Raw genomic sequence first — 20,862 nt, 5'->3', positions numbered from 1 at the left:
ATATATTTATCACATATTTTGATATACTTATAATACAATGTGTCAATTTCTTACCAAAAAATCATAATATATTTTTTTAAAAAACAATTACAATACATATATATTTCATACATAATTCACTTTTAATACATATTACAGATTTAATATAGTATTGCAATATGCTATAAATGGTAACAAATAAAAAGTACCGCTTAAATCGGTGATTATTTATTAAAAAATACACATTCAAGTAATTTTTCCAAAGGTAAATAACAATATGTTGAAATTATTGTAATTAAGTTGGGAAAATCAGGTAGGTGGCCCAACCCAATTTTTTAGCCCAATTCATTTGAGTCCAAAATAAATTTGGGTGTGTCATGACTCAATCCATTTTCTATTTGAATCCATTTTAATAAGAAATAATCACATCACATATACATTTAAGAGACAATATTATAGGTTCGGAAATTGGTCATATTTATCCTTGAACTCTTAGAAAATGGTCATATTTACTCTTCGTCATACTTTTTTGATATATTTGTCCTTACCATCCAACTTTGAGTACATATTTGTCTGGTACAATTAAATGTTGTGTCACCATTTTTATTAGTCTTTGTGACACCTACATGGCGCCTACGTGGCTCCATGTATATATATATATTTTAATTGTAATTAAAATTTTAGTTTCTGTTTAGTATTCTATCTGACCCATTTAGTAAAATCCGACCCAACCAAAATAAAAATCCATTAACCCATTTAGTGATCGACTCATGGTCTAAGGGTATCACATAGAAAGACATTCCAATGATATTGCTGAAGATTTGTTGAAAGAAGCCCTTGATTTACAGGAATCATTAGTGATGCTAGGGAAGCTACAACAAGCTTCACAGCATATGGCAAAGTTGAAGAAGAAAAAATAGAATGATAAGCCTGAACTTGATGGAATATCCATCCAAAGAATCAAGTCTAAAAGGATTTCAAAACACAGGTTAAACAGGCTCGAGTTTCAAAAATCAAGATTTTCTGTTGACAAGGATTGTTTTGATGAGCTTAGGGAAGTCATAAGAGATAACTTTGTTAGAAAATATCTGTTGCCACCAAATTCTGGTTCACAGAAGTCTCAGTTTCAAACAAGTGAAAAGGCGTCTGTTGGTACAAGGAAAATGATGAGCATAGAAATTAGGGCCAATGAGTATTGAAATCAGGTTAATGAGTCTTTATTTTGGTTGGGTCAATTTTACTAAATGGGTCAGATAGAATACTAAATAGTAAGTAAAGTTTTAATTAGGGATAGTGCACAAGTACCTCCTCAACCTATGCCCGAAATCTCAGAGACACACTTCTACTATACTAAGGTCCTATTACCCCCTCAATTTATTTTATTAATAATTTTCTATCCCTTTTCGGCCTACGTGGCACTATCTTGTGGGCCAACGCTGATTAACTTTTTTTTCAAGTTAGTGTCACGCAAGCCGAAAAGGGGTAGAAAATTACTTATAAAATAAGTTCAGGGGGTAATAGAACCTTAGTATAGTATAAGTGTGTCTCTGAAATTTCGGGCATAGGTTGAGGGGTACTTGTGCATTTTTTCTTTTAATTATAATAAAAATATATACACATGGAGCCATGTAGGTGTCACATAGACTAATAAAACTTGTGACACAATACTTAACTGTACAAGGGCAAATATGTACCCAAAGTTAAATGGTAAGGGCAAATATATCAAAAAAGTATGACGAAGGGTAAATATGACCCTTTTCTAAGAGTTCAAGAGTAAATATGACCTTTTCCGTTATAGGTTTTAAAACTACTTTTAAAATATTCTTGTTTTAACAGCTTAATTACGGACTATAACAGTTCATATTTTATTTAAAATCAATTACTTTATTCAATAAATAGCATTTTATGATTTTATATTTATTATTAAATTATATAAATAAATAATCTACGATAATTCTCTCTTACACATTTATAGGAAACTTACTTTGATTCTTGTTCATTTTTTATTTTTATACGTCAAATTCACACACCCCTATTTTATGATTTTATATTTATTATTAAAAGATATAAATAAATAATCTATCATAATTATCTCTTACAAATTTATAGGAAATTTACCTTCATTTTTGTTCTTTTTTTAATTTTATACGTCAAATTTACATACCCCTAATTTCACCACGCCTCTTTTAGTCAGTAATCCACCACACAACATTCAAAAAAGAAAAATCTTCGTTATAACAATAATCCATTCCTCTTTCACCTCATCAATCATCTTCCATTCAAACAACTTCTATATCTCAATATCACCTCCTAAATCAAAAAATATTGAGTCTACAATCAGAAAGAAAGGGTGATTTCACAAAACTAAGAATCACGTTTTCAAGATTTTCGCTAAAACATGTCAAAGAAACCAAAGCATACTTCAGAAAGAGTCCCAGATTATAAGCGAGCTCTACGGTTGGAATAGAGTCTCCGAAGTTTAATGTTAGTTGTACTAGTGAGGAACAATTAAAGCACAAGATAAGCTTTGAACTGGGATGCAACTTAATAATGGTGAATACATCGTCAATATCAAAATTTTAAAATCAGGCTGAGACTCTTGACTAGACAAATTGATAAGATTCATTTCCCGTTCAGTGAATAGAATCGTTGGATATTTTATGACTATGTGCTTGCTTGTTTGTACTATGAAGGTCAAAAGTGAAAACTGATCATTTCTGTTGGTTATTGCATCACCTCCATGATTCATGACGAAGCTAATATTTAGATTTTTTTAACTGTTAGACGATATTTTTGTGTTTGTACAACTATAAGTATTTGATATATATAATATCAATTGTGTTATTTCAAAAATATACCAATTACATATGAGTTACAGATTGTCTATTGTAATTTCAGGATACTAGTTATATACAAATGCAATTTCAAAATGGATACACCATTCTAAAGATAAATTACACATTAAGTATGATAAATTTCGAGATAACAGTTATATACAAAATGCATACAAATTGGATTCAAATAAATAAATTTAGAGTTGATGAACTAACTTTGTTTTATAATTGGTATCCAAACTGTACACCTTTAACAACCAAATTCATACATGTTTGGGTTTCTTTTACTTCATATTCTAACACAGAAAAATAAAAAAATAAAAAAATGAATGAAGTTGGTATCCAACCTGTATAAATGCCTTATAGAAATGATTATATCAATGTAAAATATTGATCATTTTATTTTGTAACAACTCCAATTATATCTTGTTTTAACGTTTTTTTAACTTGGACACCTTATGAATACCAAATTAATATTAATTGAAAATTATATTGTCATAACAAGCATAGATTAAGTATTTTAAAGATGTATGAAGTTGGTGTACAATCTGTATAAATATTGAAATATACGAATCTTACAATTTAAAACAGAGATCACTAAATTTTGCACCAACATCAATTACATCTGATTTTATTTTGATGTAGAATAGGACACCAGTTGAAAATCAAATTAATATTTATGCTACTTACATTAAGTAATATCAATCGCTATTAGGTTGCGTACCAAATGCATACCATTAATTCACTAATATACATGATCACTAGCTTATATATTAAACTAACATGAATTTTATTTCTAGCAGCATATTAAACTCTTGGCTGGAATGCATTGTCAATAAATATTATTGAAAAACAAATGAATACATTGTAACCATCAAAATAAATTATGAGTCTAAAAGACAAAATAAAACAAAAAAAGTGTATAGTTTAAACACATATACTATCATTTTTATGGCGTCAGGTAATTTGAACATGTCTTCATGTTTTGACACTCTTGACGACATGTACTGCAAGTAATCTTAGACCTTTTGAATTTCACATCAGCAAATTAACATATTTTCTTGTTTCATTAAAAAAAATAAAATTCGGTCTTACATAATACAGAGCTATTATAAATACGTTGTATTTATATTAACATTTCATATTAAAAATAATACAAATTTCATTCACAACTTAATTCTACTCACACAAAACTATATATACTCGTCATTACTTATTCATACAAATATCATTTCAGAAAGTCTACCATAATTCATACCATAAAACATATTTCATAAAAAAAACAACATTTTACATTTCATACTAACTTAATACTCTTTTTATATAAATCTTCATACTTTCTTACTAATTTTTTTTACACAATAGTGAATACACTTTTATACCAATATCATTCCATTTACACTACCAAATCCATTCATACATATACATTTTACTTATATTTTCAGAAGAAAAAAAAATAGTATTATCATTATTATTAGAGAAAATGGTCTAAAATCCCTCTAGTCTATACCCGAAATTTCAACTACACACTCCAACTCTACGGGTGTTCTATTACCCATCTAAACTTCATATTTCTCTATTTTCTACACACTTAAACGCTGACCACAACTCATAAACAAAATAAATAATCCAGCGTGATTGCACGGCCAAATCCCCCACTTTTCAATTCCCAATTCCAGTTTTCCCCCGTTATCCTCCTGAAACGTAAAAGACCAACAATTTTTTTCTCTTTTTCATCTCCTTCTCCATTTGCATATGCTATGTTGATTATCGAAGAAATTTCTTGTGTACTTTCATCTTGATTTCATAGTTTATCAACTAGTTTAGTAAAAGGTTTGTTCTTTATCTCTTATTTCAAGTTTTTGTTTTATCCGTTAGATTTTTGTTGATTTGTGAAATTAAGAGCTACATTGGGTCTGATTCATCCATACAAAACTTATTCAAGTTTTCATTTGTCATTTTTGATGAATTTCAAGAATATATAAAATTCAAATTAGAGCCCTAAATAAGAAATCAGAGAAAATTACAAACCCTAAATTCAAGATTTGAAGTAAAAATGAACATAAACTACTAAACCCTACTTATTTTTTTAGCGAAAATCGTAATCTTTTTAATAAAAGGAACAAGGATTAATGGTGGGGAAGAAGAAACAATAGTTTATTTGATGGCGGGAAAGATGATTGTTTGAAAAAAAAATTTCATCAAAATTTAAGGTGTTCTCACCTTCTCACGCGCCTAGAGGTGTTCTCACCTCCTATGACAGGTCAGCGTTTAAGTGTGTAGTAAATTGAGAAATATGATGTTCAGGGGGGTAATAGAACACCCGTGAAGTTGGAGTGTGTAGTTGAGATTTCGAGTATAGATTGGGGGGGGGGTTTAGACTATTTTCTCTTATTATTATTATTATTATTATTATTATTATTATTATTAGGGATAATACCCAATTACCCCCCTAGCCTATACCCAAAATCCCTACGACACACCTTATCTTTGATGAGGTCCTATTACCCCCTCCAACTTGTTTTTTAAGTAATATACTACCCCTTGCGTGCCTACGTGGCAAAAATAATCTGCAAGGTCCATTTGTTTGTTGAACACGCGCCGGGACCCACTTTTCACTTTTCGATAAAGTGACTTTACACTTCCCTAGTCTGGCGTTTACTCTTTTCCAAATTCATTTTACCAAAAAAGTAGATGAAGATAGAGGGAAAGTGTTTGCATGTGTGATTTCAAAGCTAAGAAATTAGATTTCCAGTCAAAATTTGATTTTCGTTATTGGATTTTGGGAGTTAATTTTTGGTTGCAGTGTGTGGATCGATTTCAATCGTGACAGTGTGGGACGTGGGTCGATTTCATTCAGCAAGAATCGTGACTGAGTTGAGTTCAAAGGTTAGTTTTTTCTTCATTTATTTTGTTTTTTGTTGTTATGCTTAGATTTTGTAGTGGTTATGCTTAGATTTTGTAGGGGTTATGATATGTTAAATATTGATTTCGATTTTGAGTGAAATATAACTTTTAGGGTTTATGTTGTGGTTCTGTTAGATATCAAATTTCTTATTTTTAGGGTTGATGTTATTCATATATTCATACTGTCACCTTTGTTGTTATGGGTGTATGTAACTTGTTATTCATACATTTATATGAAACGTGTTTTGGGTGTGGGTTGGTTGGGTGGTATTATATTTGTGTGAGTTATGTTGTTATAATATGAAACATGCAAGAAGATAAAGACGAGTTGGGTGTTTTTCTGTGCTGTCTTATATTCTGGGTTACAATAAAGTAACTTCATGTTGGGTATTGTGTTGTGTCTGTGTGGGTGTGGGGTTAAAGTTAAATAACATTATCCTAAGAAGAAAATATATGTTGGATGTTGTGTTGTGTCTGTGTGGGGTTACATACCTAATTGTAAGAAGATAAACATATGTCGTGTATTGTGTTATTTATGTGGGGTATTGTGTTCTGTATGTGTGGGGCTGGGTATGTGTTTTCTTCAACTTGAATTGTTTTTATAACTATTTGGGTATGTGTTTTCTTAGTCAATTATTATATTCTATTAGCAACTTTTACTTAATTATTGTTATGTTTATGCATATAGGTATGAGTGGGTTTACATTCATTACTTTAAAGTTTTATCATGGTGGGGCCTTGTTGTATGAAGGTGATAAAGCAAGATATGTGGGTGGGTTAGTGAGTGAATATTATGATATTGATGTGGATACAATATCATACTTTGAGATTAAGGACTATATTAAAGAACTAGGGTATAGTCCAAATTGTAAATTTAGTGTCCGGCCACCTAATAGTTGCATTTTAGGAGATATTGACAATGATGATATTCTCTTAGCAATGTGTAATTGTTTGCAAAGTGGTTCTGTTTTGGAAGTATATGTCCACATGCCTGGTGAGGATTCTGGTGCAACTTTTAATAAATTTGGGACCACTGAGGATAGTGGATATAATCAAGGTGAGGCTGCTTATAATGGGGTAGATATAACTATAAATACTACCTCAAATATTCCTTCTACTTCAAACCCAACAGCTCTAAATAGTGATCCATCAGATTCTGAAGATAGTGAATACTCTGTAAAAGAATCTGATGAGTCAACTGAAGAGAGTGATGATTCTGAAGATAGTGATGATCAATATGGAAGTGATGTTCATGAGGAGTTAATTCAACTGAGGGCTGAGAAAAGATCTTTTCCGAGGAGGAAAAAAAGAAGGGAAAAAATTCCTGCAGATACTGAAGAAGTAGCATGTGGTAATGCTAAAGCAGATCTTGGGTTTGATGAGACAGCTATCAATAGCTGTACTTTAGAAGGAAGGTTGGGGGGTGATGAACCATATTATGCAAGTTCTGATGCTTGTAGTTTTGAAACTGACACAGATGATAGTTGTCTACAGGAAGGTGAAAAAATGAAGTTGAAACTGCCTAACACAAAAAGGAAAAAACATACCATTGAGAGAGTCAGATTTGATCCCAATATTAAGAAGATTGTGTGGCAATTGGGTATGGTTTTTGAAAGTGTAAAAGAGTTTAGATTGGCAGTCACTAAGTATGCAATTCAGAGAGGGGTTCAGATTGAAAAGTGTGTGAATGAGCCAAATAGAGTAAGGGTGAGATGTTGCAAGGTAAATTGCAAATGGTTGTTATATGCAAGTTTGGACAAGAAGACTAATAACTTTGTTATTAAGACTTACATGCCAGTCCATTCATGTCAAAAGGCTACTAGGAATTATTTGTGCAACTCTAGATTCATTGCTACTGTTTTTAAAAAGAAAGTTATTGAACAACCAAATATCAGAGTGTTCAAGCTGCAAGAGTTAATCCGTAAGAAGTATAATGTGCATGTTGGTAAGACCACAACTAGAAGAGCAAGAGCTAAAATTTTGAATGAACTTATGGGTGATCATGTTAAGGAATTTGGGAGAATTCTTGATTATAAGGATGAGTTGCTGAGGACTAATCCTGGGAGTACTTGTGTGGTGAAGCTAGGAGAAGCTAATGAATCTGGTAGGCCAGTATTTGAGGCATTTTACATTTGTTTTGCTGCACTCAAGATGGCATTTATGTCAGCTAGAAAATGCATTGGTCTGGATGGTTGTTTCTTGAAGGGGGTTTGCAGGGGTCAATTACTTATTGCAGTGGCTAAAGATGGCAATAATCAAATGCTTCCACTTGCTTGGGCTGTAGTTGAAAATGAGAACACAATCACTTGGAGTTGGTTTATTTCTCTGTTGAAAGAAGACTTGAGATTAGGAGATGGAACAAGTTTCACAATTATGTCAGACATGCAAAAGGTAAACTTGTTTTAAATTATCTGTTGGTTTATCCCTTTTTTAAACTTAATTATCTAATGTTTGTTGTAACTGTTAGGGACTGGATATAGCTATAAAGGAGTTGTTGCCAGCTTGTGAGGAAAGAAGGTGTGCTAGGCATATACTAGCAAATTGGTCAAAGAATTGGAGAGGGCTGCAAAGGAAGAATCAGTTCTGGAAGTGTGCTAGAAGTACTTTTGAAGCTGAATTTAGAGAAAATCTGCACGAGTTGTCTAAATTAGGTACTGGAGGTACAGGTATAGTGGATGACCTAATTTACTATGATAAAGAATATTGGTGTAAGGTGTATTTTAATTGTGAAGTCAAGTCTGATGCTATAGATAATAATATGTGTGAAAGCTTTAATGCTTGGATTTTGTCTGCAAGGCATAAAACCATTATTTCTATGCTTGAAGAGATAAGAATTAAGGTCATGAATAGGTTAGCTAGGTTAAGTGAATTTCCAAACTCTTGGATAAGCAATTTCTCTCCAATGGCAATGAAAGTACTAGAACAAAATATTGATAAGTCAATGGCATGTAACATTGAGTTTAATGGAGTAACTGGCTATGAGGTTTTGGATGGATACAAACAACACACTGTATGTTTGAGAAAGAGGGAGTGTAGTTGTAGATCTTGGATGTTGAAGGGTATACCATGTGCACATGCCTTAGCTGCAATGTTGCATAAACAATATGACCCACATGATTTCATTCATCCATGCTACTCTAAAGAGAGGTACTTGATGACTTACTCACATTTCATACAACCTATGAATAACATGCCAATGTGGCCAGAATCAAAAAATCCTCTTGTTGATCCACCAGTGATAAAACAAATGCCAGGCAGACCTAGAAAGTTGAGAAGGAAAGAGGTTGGTGAAAAGAAGGTGTCTGGTAAATTATCTAAAACAGGACTAACTATGACATGTAGTCTTTGCCATGTTAAAGGTCACAATAAAAGAAGTTGTCATTTACGAAGGAGTGATGGAGTTGGTTCTACTGCCGGGGAACAGAGAGCTACCCCTACTTCAAATGTTGAAGAACCATCAAGTTCAAAAAAAGGAAGGGGAAGACCAAAGGTACATTACTATTTTGTCACTTACTTTTAAAGTGTAATCAACTTACTAATATAATATTTTTTTTTTTGCTAATTAGAAATCAACAAATATTGAGAGTGAGCCTGTTGCCAAAAGGGGGAGAGGCAGACCTAAAAACACAAGTGCAAATGCAAGTGCAACAGGGGATTCACCTACAATTATTGCACCTCCAACAACTTCAAGAACAACAAGAGCTAGAGCAAGTGCAAGTGCATCAAGGGCCTCTCCTAGAACCACTGCACCTCCTACAACTTCAAGAACACCAACACATGAAGAATGTGCAAGTGTAAATGGTGTTGGAGTATTATCAAGATCCAGGAGTGGTAGAGGAAGGGGTAGGGGATTGGGAAGTGCAGGAAGAGGTAGTAATCATCCACTTGAAAATTGGTTTACATGTTCTCAAGGTAGTACAACACAGGGTGTAGACCAGAACACAAATGTTGCACCAAAGGAAACTGCTACTACCAGGAAAGGAAAGGGTGTTGAAAACACAACTCAATTTAAAAGGCCAAGAGTCACTGGTATGGGTGTGTTTCAAGCTAAAAATGGTTTCAAAACTTTCAATGTAAGTATTGCGATGCATTCATATTGTTTGTTCTCTAATAACTTGCACATTTATTCTCTAATAATCTTAGTTCTCTAAAAATTTTGTAGCCTGGACTGCCAAGTAGCACAATATTAGCCGGACCAAAGAGAGTTTTGAGATCAAGTATTGTAACTGGGGATGTTGGTTTCAAACCGACAAGCGGATTGAAGTGGAAAGGAAATCAGGCAATCACAACTAGAAGGCTCCAGCAGATTAGAGATCAATCAAGGCTTTCAAACCCAAATGCTTCCTCCTCTTCACAAGCTCAACACCCATGGAAACTATAATGTTGATATCAATGGTGTTTTATCAGTACTTTGTTGGTGGCCACTATAAGTACTATTTTGTTTCATGTTTGAAGGAAAACTAAATATTCCTATTTTTTGTTATAGTACTGAAATTACGGGTACTTATGCAATGTGAAAACTTTGTTTTGCGTATGTGTTGTGACTTGTATAATTTTGGGCACATTTAGATTTTGTACTGAAAATTTGCTCTTAAGCAATGAAATTCTGGGCACCTATGCGCTGTGACTAATTCTCGGCATTTTTACAAACAACTTTGTACTTACAATTTGCTCTCAAGAATGATTAATACCTGTTGCTTTACTTCATTTTACAACTTCCAACACAAACATATCAACATGGCAAATAGAGAATTAAGACAGTTTCAAACACAAACAAATTCAATTTTACATTACAATAGAGCAAATAAAGGTTTTGTAGTACCACACAAAATTATGGCAATTTCATATGATCCTTATACCTACCAACTTGGGTTAGAAAACTAACAAATACAACAACAAAACAAATCACCAGACAACAAAGGAATTTGCCAAAACAACAGCCTTTATTTGTTTTCTTCATTTTCATCCCTTTCATCTTCTTCTTGTCTTTCAATTCACCCATTTCTTTTACGTTGTCAACCTTCTCCTTTGAATTGATGTTCAGATTTTCATAACGATTTCGAAGACTTTCACCTTCATCCAAAGGAATTTTCTCTAGTTTTGACTGTTCAATGTTGGAATTATCAAGCTGTTCCAGTTGCATCTTCACACGCTCATAATTTTTTTCTAACTCGTTAATCCTATTCACCAATTTAGGAATAATAAAACGAGATCTTTCATCAACTCTCTCCGTGTCTCTCCATCTAAAGAAATTACAGTTTGTGGCCTCATAGTGAGGACAAGACCAAAATCGTCTTCCGGGATTGCGATTTGACCAAGACGTCTGCATTTGCAGTAAGATTCCATGCTTGCATCGTACTTCCGCGTTAAACATTGAATCGTTCTCATCCATACACAACTTATTCAACTCGGATTTTGTCATAACCCTAACTTTATAAACATTTTCAAAAAAAAATAAGAATTAATAATCGACATAAAAAGATGTAAAGAATATATTAAATTTTACTTTACCTTTTCAAATCAAGGAGCTTGAATGATAATGGATCTTCTTCAAAAATGAAGAACCATAAAAATGGTGGTATTTTTTTGAAAAGAGGAAGAAGATGTTTTTGAGAGAAACAATAAAATTCATTTTTGTATTTTTTTCAAATTGCTTTGACACGTGGCTCATTTTCATTGGCCAATGTTAACCAAAAGCTGCACTCACTCTGCCCTCACTCCGCACTCACGCGCCCTACATGGGTGAAAACACGTTTTTTGCCACGTAGGCACGCAAGGGGTAGTATATTACTTAAAAAATAAGTTGGAGGGGGTAATAGGACCTCATCAAAGATAAGGTGTGTCGTAGGGATTTTGGGTATAGGCTAGGGGGGTAATTGGGTATTATCCCTTCTAAGTAATAACACATTGTCTAATTTTTCTTTTGCAGAGTGTATTTAATCTAATAGAGTATTTTAGAGTAAAGGCTCAAAAAAGTTCGTCATTTTTTGATTAAGATTCAAAGTCATTTTTAAATTTTCACATGAAACATTAATAGTTTTTTATGTTTGCATTATTGTGCACTTTTGGTTTTCCTTTAATTTTTTTTTATTTTTAACATTGATTTCATTCATAATTTATGTATGAAATGTTTAATAGTTACTTTATATATTTAGTAGAAATAATAACTCCATGTGAGAGATTGTGACAAGAAAAACACCTTATTTTGTTTAGTAGAAATCGTGTTGCATGTAAAGTCGAGCGGTTCATCATGATAATTTCACGTACAATAATACAAAATTTTCTTTTCTTGCAATGTCATTGATTAAAATGTTCATAGAAAAATTTGTGAAATTTTAAGTGTAATAAATAATATTCTTACCAAACAAAACAAGGTATTCTTCTTCTCATCTGTGCTCACATAGAGTTATTATTTCAACTAAATATATAAAAAAATAATTAAAAATCTCATACATAATCATGGATAAAATCAATAGTAAATATAAACAAAAATTTAAGGAACAAACAAAAGTGCATCAATATTGCAAATATGAGGACTAAGAAAATAATTTATCATCATTAATTTTAAAATTTAGTCTCATTCAAAGTTATCTTTTCATGATTTGTCAATATGATACGAACTTATTTTGATATTGATATATGAATTTTATCATATTTTATTTTTTAAAAGAAATTATAACAACATGAATTTATAACCTTTTTTTTTTGTGATGAATCATCAAAAAAGTGTAGATGTTAAAATCTGATTTTTCAGAAAAGAAATAAAATAGAATGCTAAAAGAGAAGAATTTTTCAAATAGTTGATTCATTTAGGAAAGAAGGGATTATTTTATTTCAACACGCCCAAATTCAATAGTTCCGTTTATTTCTGATCACTACTTGGAGTGCATAAAAAAATAATTACAAGTGTTATTAACATTGAAAAGTCCAGATAATTAAAATTAGTACACTACAACAATATGTTTGTTAAATATTTAGTGAATAGTAATTACGATGATTTATTTGTTTGTTAAATTTATAGTGTATAGTGATTACAATGATATGTGTTATATTCTAGGTGTTTTGATGATCCTCACTAATGTGGGGACCTGGTCCCTGGCAGAGTGCTTTCGTCCAGATACAAAGGGGTACAGTCGTAAAAGCTGTCATGTCAGGTGATAGGTGAAAAGTGCAGTATCATACACCAATAAGAAAAGCGGACGAGATTGTATGTTTCAGTATCTCACAAATGCAGGGCTTGGTACCAGGCAGAGTTTCCTCCATCAGATACATAATTGGTTACAGCTGTAAAGTTGTCACGTCAGAGGTTGGTAAGGCGTCAGTGTACTACACACCAATCAGAATGGAGGAGGGTGTTTGTCCAACGGATAATAACTCTTTATGTTTGATACTTTTAGCATGACAAACACCATATTATATTCATTCATCCAAAGAAGGAAGTCAGCCAGCAAGCCTTTTCAAGAACTCACAAAGAAGTTTGCAAGGGACCTGGTCCCCGCAAGACTGCGAGGTGAAAAGGATGAAAAGACAGCTGTCATCTCTGATGCGATAGGTGCACAACTTTTCCAACAGCAGGCCTTCAGCCAATGGGATGGCTTCAACGAATTTGTGGGAAATTATATTATCTCTTTCAACAAACACAAATTGAAGACTTGGAAAATTAAACTTGGATTTTCTCTGAAAATTCACAAGCTTGAACAGAAAGCCATCTTCAAGGAAGAACATTGCTCAACTCAACAGAAGGACCTGATAGAGTAAAGAAGAATCTTTGTTGTATTTAGAGCTTTGTGTCTATGTACTTATATTGTAAATTTGTTCCTAATCTATAAAGGATTCAGATATTTGTTTTGGGTTTGTAAAAGTCTAAATCAGTTAAGGTTAACTGATTTAGTGGGCAACATTGTTTTGTTGCTTAGTCAAATTCTAAGTAATCTAGAGTTAGGTGGTTTAGTGGGCGATGTGGTATCCGCTTAGCAAATTCTAAGTTATCTAGGGGTGATAGCTTAGTGGGCGGCGTTGTATCCGCTTAGGCTCTTCAAGTAATAGGTAGATTACTTGATCGTGAGATTAATAACTTTTTCTCACATTGATTGTAACCGGGTTTCACTTTTGCTTGAGAAGATTAGTGAAGACGGTTGTAAATCCTGTGCAGCAGGTCATGGTTTTACTCCCTTGAGCAAGGAGGTTTCCACGTAAATTGCTTGTGTTGTGTTCTTCATATTATTTAATCTTCCGCACTGTTCTTGCTGTGTCAAGGGACCTGGTCCGTTGACTGGTAGTGGACGCACATATTCCAACAAATATGTTTGTTTGCCAAATTATAGGGTAATTGCAAGTGTACTATTTGATTGCACAAGTGTAATTATAAAATTATATGAATTTTAAAAACTAAAAAGTTATACTAGATAAATTAATCATAAAAACTAAAAGTACCAAATTTCAATGAACATCATGAAATGTATGTTTGACAAAAAGATTAATATTATAAATATGATGTCATAATATTATAGAAATATTTGATAAAAATAGTATGTTAAGTCTAACTAAAAAAATAAATTACAATGTAAAATATCGACGTAATATTCCTAAAACAAATGAAATTAAAAATATAACATAAGTTCTAAATTTAAAATAAAAAATCAATATATAATATACTCTGATGTCAAATTCAACACAACATACACAAAGATAATTTTTTTAAAAGAAAAAAAAATGTATGTGCATAATCTTATTCAACAATGAATTCTATTTTAATTTTAAAAAATTAAAATAATGACAATGTGTATATATATTTGAAAAACATTAGAATAATAAAAATAAATAATAAAATAAAATGGAAAAAAAATAAAGAGAAGAAATTAGAAAGTAATCCCTGTATGTCAAAAAGTCACAAACTCCTGAAGAGTGTAATTATTCGTGTCAATTACCTAATAATCTAAAATAAATATGTCAGACAATATAATTATACTAAATTACACCAAATTTAATTAACAAAATAATGTTTATTTGTAATTTTGTACTAAGAATGTTACAATAATTTATAGTCTAAATTCAAATTATGATAAAGAAGCATTAAATATATACGTACATAAACAAAAAGTAGTTTAAATCTTACGATCTAGAAATAATATCTAATCATTCGTATTTAAATTGAGAAATGTTAATACTTTTTTTCGTTTAAAAAATTGATTTTATTTTTTTTAGTTTATTTTAAAAAGAATGATTACTTTTCTTTTTTGACAATATTTTAATTTCTTTTTTTGGTAATATTTAAATTTTAATTTTCCACGTGATATGTTTAAGATAAAAAAATTATAAGATATTTTGGTACATATGAAGCTAGCGTTTGACTATAAATTTTCAAATATTCTTGGCAAATATTATTTGAGTGAAAATTTGGTTGGGAAATATATTTCACCTTTTTAGAAAAATATAATTTATAACCATAAGTTTTAAAAACTATTAAAACTAACTATAAGTTTATACAATAACAAATAGTTTCCATCACACTAGAGCAATGTGGTAATTTGGAGCGAGTGCAACAAGTATCATTCCATACATCGTGAAGTAGACGAAGCACATGATTTTATTACCTTGAGTTAATTTTTCATCATTTTCATCAACAATCATATCATTATTTAATATTCACTAAATATTTCATCACTATTTTGGTGTTCACGTAAAAAAATTATGTAATACAACACAAACAACTACTAAAAGGGTGTTTTTGTAAAAGATAAAAGTTTGGGATAAAATTTTAATATTCAAAAGATCCCAAATAATGAGATTTGGCCCAAATACTAGAAAAAATTAGTATTTGGGAATTTGGGATATTTGCCAAAAATGTTTGCCAAATAATGACAAATTGTATGGACAAACATTAAATATTTTTTTCTTAAATTCTGTTTGAAATTAAATTAGATCATTCTTTTTAAAACGAAAAAATATTAACTAAAGAAATAAAATGTGCTAAATAAATATTCTTGCATTTGGCCCCTCCTGCCAATTGCCAGACTTGAATATTGTCTCTCGTGTTGTTTTTTTTTGTCATCCTCGCAATTTTCACCCAAAATCAAACGGTCCAATTGGATCCCAAATTTCGTATTTCGATGCTTCTTATAAATACAAACAATTTCTACCAATCTTTCTCCCTCGTCTTCTCCAAACACAAATTTCCTCTATCTGCAGCCTCTCCTCCACCACCCAAATCATCATTTTCTCAGGCCTCTGATTCAATTACAAAGAAAAAATTGAAGTTACCTTTGGTTTCTTTGACCAAATCTTTGCGAAATACACAATTTGATCTTATTCAGAGCGAGAAAATGGTGAATTTCATGATGGATAAGTATATTGTTCCCAGTTTTGTTGTTTCTCTATTGGGGTTCCTTCTTTATGTTTTGCGACCAAGAACCCCCAATTATAAGAAAAAGGATCTTAAATCTACCCGAAAATGTGAAACCCACAACGTAATTTCTAGAAAATTGGATAAAGGGACTGATGCCGATGTTATAATTGTTGGAGCTGGGGTTGCTGGTGCTGCTCTTGCTCATACCCTTGCTAAGGTCTATTCCCAATTGCTTTCTAATTTACGGTTTTCATATTTCTAAAAGTCCCTTTGAAAGAAATGAAAATTTTCTTATCGGCAAGGTCATAATATTGGAATGGAAGGAAGCATGATGAAAAAATTGTATTTGGATACGGAAAATTCCTCTTACTATTATTATGTTTTCCTCACTGTTTTCTGTTTCTTTATACCTGAAATTGCTGCACTTGAGCCGATTGTCTCTTCGAAACAATCTCTCTGTATTAGGTAATGGTAAGGTCCTATGTACACCCTACCCTCGCCAGATCCCACTTGTGGGATTTCATCATTATGTTGTTGTTGTTGTTGTTGGATATGCAAAATCCATGAAAAAAAATCTAACTTTTAGCTCCCCTCCAAGAGGTCTTTTGAATATGAATTATTTGCATGTATGATACTAGTTCCTTTACTGGGCACTTTAGCTTATCAAGAGTTAATTGGACCAACTTTTAGAAATAAATTGTAGATAAATTCATTTTTCCTCTGATGAAAATTGAGATGACCGGAAACCATAGGGAAAGTACTATAAGTTGCAATTCTTCTCGTATCAAAATGATAAAAGAAGACGATCTAATGATGTGGTCTCCATTTCACATAGTTTGAAACTTGGGAAGGGACATAGGCTAAGCATTTCGAGAAGAGGGAGTAGACTATTTTGTTTAATGCAACATACAGGTGCTGTTAATATTCTTATCTTGATGGTAAGTTGTGATCTTTAATGGCTTGCCTTGTCATGGAAAATTTGGCATTTGATTCCTAAAGCTTGTGTCCACGAGCTGGAAACAAGAAAATGTTTGTCTAGTGACTTTTACCAATTGTCCTGATCCCCCTTTAGCATCTAAACATTTGTTTTTTGCCACTGCTGCAGGAAGGACGAAATGTTCACGTCATCGAAAGGGATTTGACAGAGCCGGACCGGATTGTTGGCGAATTGCTTCAGCCTGGGGGTTATCTTAAATTGATTGAGTTGGGCATTGAAGGTTTGTCTAAAAAAAACAAAAAAAAAAACAAAATCAAACAAGCATAAGAGCTTACAATTGATCATTTGTGATAGAGCTGGTAGGCACAAGATATACTCCCTCCGTTCACTTTATTAGTCCACTATACTAAAAACGAATTTTCACCTTTGCTTGTTACTTTTAGCATATCAGTAGAAGTACATATTTTTTTCATGTTTTATCCTCAACATGTATTACTTATTCTCAAAACATTTCCCTAGACCTAAGACTATAAATCTATATTCATATGGGTATTTTGGCAAAAGTTACTCATATTAACCATTGTTTCTAAAGAGCGTGCAAAGTCCAAAGTGGACAATTAAAAGTGAACGGTGGGAGTATTTTACTATAGTATTTGAAATAAGTTGTAGTTTTAACTTGGGTTGCATGGACTCTTCACTTTCGATGCCGCACCCGTGTTAGATTCTCTAAAAATACACTACTTTTGGAACACACAACCATTGACATTTTTTAAGAGTCCAAGCAACATAGGTTTTAACTTGATTAGGATATAGAATTCACTTTTCGTTGTACTATTCTAGGTTTGCGTAATTTTTGTGCTCTTGACCTTTGCCATTGTGATGCAGATTGTGTTGAGGATATTGATGCCCAGCGGGTGGTTGGATATGCTCTTTTCAAGGATGGAAAGAGCACAAACGTTTCCTATCCCTTGAAAAACTTCCATTCGGATGTGGCTGGGAGAAGCTTCCACAATGGGCGCTTCATACAGAAGATGAGAGAAAAAGCAGCTACTCTTCCCAAGTAAGATTACCGATGCAGTATTATTTATTAGAACTGTTTTCGACACATCATATTAATCTTTCATTATTAATAAAAAGAACTGTTCTAGACACATTTCATGCTTTTAGTAATTGATACAATCATGTAATTGTAATTATCCTTTTGCTTATCATAGTTGCAATAATCAACTGACTGCTTTTTATTAAATTATGTACAGTGTACGATTGGAACAAGGCACTGTAACATCCCTGATTGAAGAAAATGGATCCATTAAGGGTGTTCAGTACAAAACTAAGGCTGGTCAAGAACTTAAAGCACATGCTCCTCTTACAGTAGTTTGTGATGGGTGCTTCTCAAACTTGCGACGCTCGCTTTGTGACCCTAAGGTGAAGTTAATACCACTAAACATGTCAGTTGATTTGTTTCTGTAGTGTCATATGCACACATCAGGTCAAGTAAAACCTTCATATGCCTGGTGATATATGTTACCTGCACCGCGTTTGGCAAATTTAGATCTTGAAAATCATTGTAAGTGTGAGTATTGACATTTGCAGGTTGATGTTCCCTCTTGCTTCGTTGGTCTGGTATTGGAATTGGAGAATGATCAACTTCCATACCCAAACCATGGGCATGTTATTCTGGCAGATCCTTCTCCCATCTTATTTTATCCTATCAGTAGCACGGAAATTCGCTGCTTGGTCGATGTACCTGGTCAAAAGCTTCCTTCTCTTGCTAATGGTGATATGGCAAATTATTTGAAAACTATGGTTGCTCCCCAGGTATGTACAGTTTCCCTGCATGGTACTATTTTTTCTTTTTAACTTTAGAATATAGTCATACACACAGCCAGTATAAAAAGTCTGTCCTTGTTTTTTCTACCTCACATACAATTGCCTATTCCTAAAGATAGCTATTTGGTTCCTCCCAATGTGCCACCATGATGGTATCTTTACATTTTTTCAGGTACCACCTGAGCTACGTGATGCGTTTCTATCTGCAATTGATAAGGGGCATATTAAAACTATGCCAAACAGGAGCATGCCAGCTGCTCCCTATCCTACACCTGGAGCTCTGTTGCTAGGCGATTCTTTCAACATGCGCCATCCTTTAACTGGTGGGGGAATGACTGTTGCGCTTTCAGACATTGCAGTGTTAAGGAATCTTCTTATGCCATTGCAAGACCTGAATGATGCAGATGAGTTGTGTAAATATCTGGAGTCATTTTATACTTTGCGCAAGGTAAAGCTAAAACTGTTTCCTGGATAACACTATCATCGGTTGAATGATTTGTAAATGTGTTGTGGCTTATTTAAAAAAATATTTTATTTCAGCTTTTTGATCAAGTGTATGGAGAACCTTCTTTCTAGCAATTTGACGTGGCATATGATGTCTTTTATCTCTACATAAAAATCATATGTTATTTGAAGCAGTTTTAATGTCTAAAACTGCATCACTTTTTTTAGTGCTATTCCCTCTAAAAGAATACAAACTAATAGAACTGAATTTCTGACTTTATTAGCCTGTTACTTATTCTTGTATTGGTGTCTGTTTTTAGCCAGTGGCTTCCACCATAAATACTTTGGCTGGAGCTCTGTATAAGGTGTTCTGTGCTTCTCCTGATCAAGCGAGGAGGGAGATGCGAGATGCGTGTTTTGACTATTTGAGCCTTGGAGGCACTTGTTCAACTGGACCTGTAGCTCTACTCTCTGGTCTTAATCCTAATCCAATGAGCTTGGTGCTCCATTTCTTTGCAGTGGCCGTTTATGGAGTTGGTCGTTTACTTGTACCTTTTCCTTCTCCAAAGAAGTTGTGGATCGGAGCTAAATTAATATTGGTATGTACCTTAAATTTATTATTCTAACTGTCTTCGTTGACTCTGAGCATGTGTGTGTTATATATTGAGCTACTTTCCAGTTGAAATTCCAACATACTCGTTCACCTTGTTTGAAAGTCTTGACCATTTCGGCATGCATGCTTCTTTTTTTTGTTGTTGTTCAGTCTGCATCAGGCATCATATTTCCCATCATAAAGGCAGAAGGGATCCGGCAAATGTTCTTTCCAACAACAATACCAGCATATCACAGAGCTCCTCCCGTGAAGACGGAGTCAGATTAAGCAGAAAATTTGTTGAAGTTTTGTTCCATGAATAGCATTAACATTTTTGCAGTTCCTTTCTCGAAGCACGAAATGTAAGTTCCACTCTCCCCCTCACCCCAAACCCCACAAAAAGAACAAGAATGACGACTAAACCTTATTGTAGGCATATTATACCAAAAGGAACTTCAAGTGTACGTATTCATTGAAATCTACCTTATTGTAGGCATATTATACCAAAAGGAACTTCAAGTGTACGTATTCATTTAAATCTAGTCAGACTCCCTACTCTGTAAAAATGTATATTGTGGCATTTTCACTTTATATCTTAGAGAGTTCAATTTGTACGTCAGTTGTAGCTCTGAGATAGAGACATCAACGGTAATGTTTCTGTATTGTATGTACATCACATTGATGTATGTATCAGTTTGTTATAAAGGTCTGCCTTTTGGTTTTCAACTTCAATATGCTTTTAAAATACTGGCAGTCTCCTTATGAAGTTGGAAGATTCTAGATTCATTCTCTGTTTAAAGATGTGGTTTTTGGAGTACTACCTTTCAGAGACCGATGCAGGCAGCCTACTTATAACGCGTTCAATATGAGTCGATATTTTTAATACGAAGCATACATAAACATTTGTGCATCACTTTGATGTCTGAGCTAATAATTTTTGAAGAACAATTTGTTAGTGTTAAAAATTGGAAGGTATAATTCCGAAAAAGTATTA

The 20,862-nt window shown here is 32.8% G+C and overlaps 4 protein-coding genes across 6 annotated transcripts; 3 read left to right on the top strand and 1 right to left on the bottom strand.

The window, feature by feature from the left end:
- The first annotated feature begins 5,595 nt into the window (after nucleotides 1-5,595).
- On the top strand, nucleotides 5,596-7,201 carry LOC114076000. The gene is made up of 3 exons (XM_027914188.1): nucleotides 5,596-5,702; nucleotides 6,409-7,135; nucleotides 7,198-7,201. Exons 2-3 carry the CDS (start codon nucleotides 6,411-6,413, stop codon nucleotides 7,199-7,201), a joined length of 729 nt encoding a protein of 242 aa, XP_027769989.1. The 5' UTR covers nucleotides 5,596-5,702; nucleotides 6,409-6,410.
- On the top strand, nucleotides 7,090-10,254 carry LOC107009986. Its single transcript, XM_027914575.1, has 4 exons — nucleotides 7,090-8,111; nucleotides 8,188-9,210; nucleotides 9,287-9,793; nucleotides 9,883-10,254. The coding sequence occupies exons 1-4, from the start codon at nucleotides 7,227-7,229 to the stop codon at nucleotides 10,099-10,101; spliced, it is 2,634 nt and encodes an 877-aa protein (XP_027770376.1). The 5' UTR covers nucleotides 7,090-7,226; the 3' UTR covers nucleotides 10,102-10,254.
- A 297-nt stretch (nucleotides 10,255-10,551) lies between these two features.
- LOC114076072 lies at nucleotides 10,552-11,142 on the bottom strand. Its single transcript, XM_027914483.1, has one exon. The coding sequence runs from the start codon at nucleotides 11,140-11,142 to the stop codon at nucleotides 10,552-10,554; it is 591 nt and encodes a 196-aa protein (XP_027770284.1).
- A 4,599-nt stretch (nucleotides 11,143-15,741) lies between these two features.
- LOC107011974 (squalene epoxidase 3-like) lies at nucleotides 15,742-20,600 on the top strand. 3 transcript variants are annotated; one of them, XR_003576939.1, is made up of 9 exons: nucleotides 15,742-16,282; nucleotides 17,171-17,282; nucleotides 17,888-18,062; nucleotides 18,259-18,427; nucleotides 18,596-18,820; nucleotides 19,005-19,280; nucleotides 19,597-19,875; nucleotides 20,040-20,230; nucleotides 20,362-20,600. XR_003576939.1 is itself a non-coding variant. In XM_015211671.2 (8 exons), exons 1-8 carry the CDS (start codon nucleotides 15,830-15,832, stop codon nucleotides 20,154-20,156), a joined length of 1,806 nt encoding a protein of 601 aa, XP_015067157.1. In that variant the 5' UTR covers nucleotides 15,742-15,829; the 3' UTR covers nucleotides 20,157-20,600. The 3 variants fall into 3 exon arrangements, 1 of the variants encoding a protein (XP_015067157.1); XR_003576938.1 differs by having other exon boundaries at nucleotides 20,302-20,600; XM_015211671.2 differs by having other exon boundaries at nucleotides 20,040-20,600.
- Nucleotides 20,601-20,862: the final 262 nt, after the last annotated feature.

This window comes from Solanum pennellii, chromosome 2, assembly GCF_001406875.1.
Source record: "Solanum pennellii chromosome 2, SPENNV200".
Taxonomy (NCBI): domain Eukaryota; kingdom Viridiplantae; phylum Streptophyta; class Magnoliopsida; order Solanales; family Solanaceae; genus Solanum; species Solanum pennellii.
Note: the sequence above shows the minus strand (reverse complement) of the source record. Positions and strands in the feature narration are given on the sequence as shown.

Bases quoted from the DNA above. Each gene is read 5' to 3' on its own strand.
- LOC114076000 (XM_027914188.1), top strand. From the start codon at position 6,411: ATGAGTGGGTTTACATTCATTACTTTAAAGTTTTATCATGGTGGGGCC.
- LOC107009986 (XM_027914575.1), top strand. From the start codon at position 7,227: ATGAAGTTGAAACTGCCTAACACAAAAAGGAAAAAACATACCATTGAG. The intron at 9,211-9,286 runs GTACATTACTAT...TTTGCTAATTAG, and splicing joins AAGGAAGGGGAAGACCAAAG to AAATCAACAAATATTGAGAG. The intron at 9,794-9,882 runs GTAAGTATTGCG...AAAATTTTGTAG, and splicing joins ATGGTTTCAAAACTTTCAAT to CCTGGACTGCCAAGTAGCAC.
- LOC114076072 (XM_027914483.1), bottom strand. From the start codon at position 11,142: ATGACAAAATCCGAGTTGAATAAGTTGTGTATGGATGAGAACGATTCA.
- LOC107011974 (XM_015211671.2), top strand. From the start codon at position 15,830: ATGCTTCTTATAAATACAAACAATTTCTACCAATCTTTCTCCCTCGTC. The intron at 18,063-18,258 runs GTAAGATTACCG...AATTATGTACAG, and splicing joins AAAGCAGCTACTCTTCCCAA to TGTACGATTGGAACAAGGCA. The intron at 18,821-19,004 runs GTATGTACAGTT...ACATTTTTTCAG, and splicing joins AAACTATGGTTGCTCCCCAG to GTACCACCTGAGCTACGTGA.